The 2,791-nt window shown below is 37.9% G+C and overlaps 1 protein-coding gene across 2 annotated transcripts in view; it reads right to left on the bottom strand.

The window, feature by feature from the left end:
- LOC110108576 overlaps positions 1-2,791 on the bottom strand; it is a 39,722-nt gene that overhangs the window by 3,057 nt on the left and 33,874 nt on the right. For both annotated transcript variants that reach the window (XM_028697406.1, XM_028697407.1), the window contains one exon: positions 986-1,522. In XM_028697406.1, the coding sequence (XP_028553239.1) occupies positions 986-1,522 (537 nt within the window). The remainder of the gene's footprint in view (positions 1-985; positions 1,523-2,791) is intronic.

Genomic DNA, 2,791 nt, shown 5'->3' with positions numbered 1-2,791 from the left:
GGGCTTGTTGTGTGATAGAAAAGTAACCCTCAAACTTAAGGGAAAATTCTATAAGATGATAGTGAGGCCTGCAATGCTTTATGGTGATAAATGTTGGCCATTAAAAGAGAAGCATAATATTAAGTTAAGTGTGGCAGAGATGAGGATGCTCAGGTGGATGAGTGGCTTTACCCTTAGAGATATGAAATGAGCATATACGTGAAAAGGTTGGAGTAGCTCCAGTAGAAGACAAGATTAGAGAGAGTCGCCTTAGATGGTTTGGTCACATAAACGACGGCCTTCCAATGACTCGGTTAGGAGAGTAGAGGTATTAGATTTGACTTATGTTAAGGCAGACCTAAAAAGACTTGGTCAGAAAATATTAGGAATGACCTTTCTTTATTAGATTTAAACGAGAAATTGAACTTTAATAGGACAAAATGGAGAAAAAGGATTCATGTAGCCGACCCCATGTGGTGGGATAAAGGCTTGATGTTGTTGTTGTTGCATTTTGGAGTGAAAAATGAGAATTTCGGTGGAGAGAGAGAATTAGTGGGGTGAATGCATCAACACGACGACATGTGAAAGAGAGGAGTTTGTGGAGCTCGTTGGGAATGAAGCTCACTAAGGAGGGCATCGCAGAACTGATGCGTGATGGTTCAAATTATGTTTGAACCTTTTTTTGAATAAACCTTCAAATTTTTACCAATTCAAATTAATTTCATTCATGACAGACTTCAATAAACAATTCACAAAAATAAGAAGGGGGATAACTCGGCCAAAATGAACTTTTAGGCCTTTCTCCAAGAAAGCAAATATAGCAGAGATATTTCTTCAATTATGTGTACTATGAGGCATATAAAGTCATAACTCCCTACGAAAATACTCCATTAAAAAAGCATGCTGAGAGATGATTGTAAGCAACAAGCTTAATGTCTGTCATCTAAACATCAGTGCAAAGAGAGAATGATAATGAAGTGTATGATGATTATGGTAAGATTCTTACTTGAAAAGCCAGCTCCTCATGACTATGAAGAACATGACGTACAAGTTTTCGGAAACCAGCAATCCCCTCAATAGGAAATATTATGTCTTTCCTTTGAAAGGGAATACGAGCAAGATTGATTGGAGCAAGAATCAGCTTGAGAACACTTATTCTCCTTGTCAAGTTACTCTCTGTTGTATTCACCTTCTGAGTCGAATTAGACACAATTGGCACAACAAAAGGGCATGAGTTTACAACTTCGGCCATGGTGGGAGGTGTTTGATATGCCTCCATTGCAGATTTGACCAGCATCTTCTGCTCGCGTGCACTGACAGAGAATTTGTTTGTGATGGCCAAAACCCAAGGGGTGCCAAAAGTCTTCACCTCATTTAGAAGAGTAGTGAGGGCTGGCTGTGCTGTAGATTGGCTTGATTGATGATATCGTGGTATTTGCTGCGACAGGTTATGCACCAACACAACCAAGTCAATTTTCTTGCTAAGATCATGCGTGCCTTCCCGCAACTCCTCACTTAACTTTCTGGCTTCTGAGTGCAGTTCCTGCACAGCAACAGATAACAAAAGTTGCGAAGTACGAAAATAAAAATTAGCAGGCATAAACTGAAAAGGACGGTGAAAAAAATGCAAAAAACATTAAGAGGGTAGAAGCCTTCATATTTTCCTTAGATTGTTAAGAACCCAAAACCCTTTATCTATATAGCTTACTGCATATAAGATAGTGGAGGATTGGAATAATTCGAAGTTCCAACCCATAAAATAACCAAATTCTTGTCAAAACTGCTTTTTACCTAATGCATAATAGACAACAAATAAAGGTTAAATGCATAATGCTCATTATTCGATTAAGCAGAGTTGTTGCATTTTTGCGAGACCTCATCTATTTTTAGGTGTCTTTGATTGAAAGTCTTTCCCAGATCCAGCAGAATTATTAAGGAATATATTCTGCAAAAGAAGCGCAATGGGCAAACTACCGCAGACGTATAAGACCAGGAATGCGTTATATTGAGACAGAGCATTTCATAGAAATTGTACTACAACAACCTTGAAGCTTTTCTCTATCTAACATCTTCCTTCATTTGCTGCGTATCTTATAGCTACAATAATTATTATTGTCAGTCATATCTAGGAATGCATCCACTAGGACCATCACAATGCTTTGTTTTAATTTTTTAATACTGTTTTGAAGACTAAAAATATGTCAGATGAGTAGAGAATGAGTGTATTAATTCCTATTTTTAAGAATAAAGGTGATGCACAAGATTGTGCGAATTATAGAGTAATTAAGTTAATGTGTCCTATTTTAACTGTCGGAGCGAGTTATAGAGCATAGGTTGCTGCGTGATACTAATGTTTCTCAAAATCAATTTGGATTCATGCCGGGTAGGTCAACTATGAAAGCCATACATTTATTAAGAGATTTAATGGATAAATATAGAGAAAATAAAGAGGATATACATATTGTCACGACCCGACCCGACGGGGACGGATCCCGCCCGAGCCGGATCGCGACAGAACCTTCTTATTCAGGATCTGGCTTTGGAATTTGGTTCTGAACTGAATCTTCCAAAATAATTAACTCAACAGACACACAAACACAGAACAACAGAGCTACTATAAGTCACCAAATGCAGCGGAACAAAACATCTATTTTTTTCTTTCTTTTCCTCAAAACAATCATCTACAAATACGGTACATGGCTAGCAGAATAAACACAGAAGAAAAGCCATGACCGTACAAAAATCAAAAGATACAAACAATACCTACGGATCAGACTCTGAACTCTAGTCCTGGACTTCCTTCCCTTTCCCA

This window comes from Dendrobium catenatum, unplaced genomic scaffold, assembly GCF_001605985.2.
Source record: "Dendrobium catenatum unplaced genomic scaffold, ASM160598v2 fragScaff_scaffold_923, whole genome shotgun sequence".
Taxonomy (NCBI): Eukaryota; Viridiplantae; Streptophyta; class Magnoliopsida; order Asparagales; family Orchidaceae; genus Dendrobium; species Dendrobium catenatum.
This window is presented reverse-complemented; position numbering and strand designations above follow the sequence as displayed.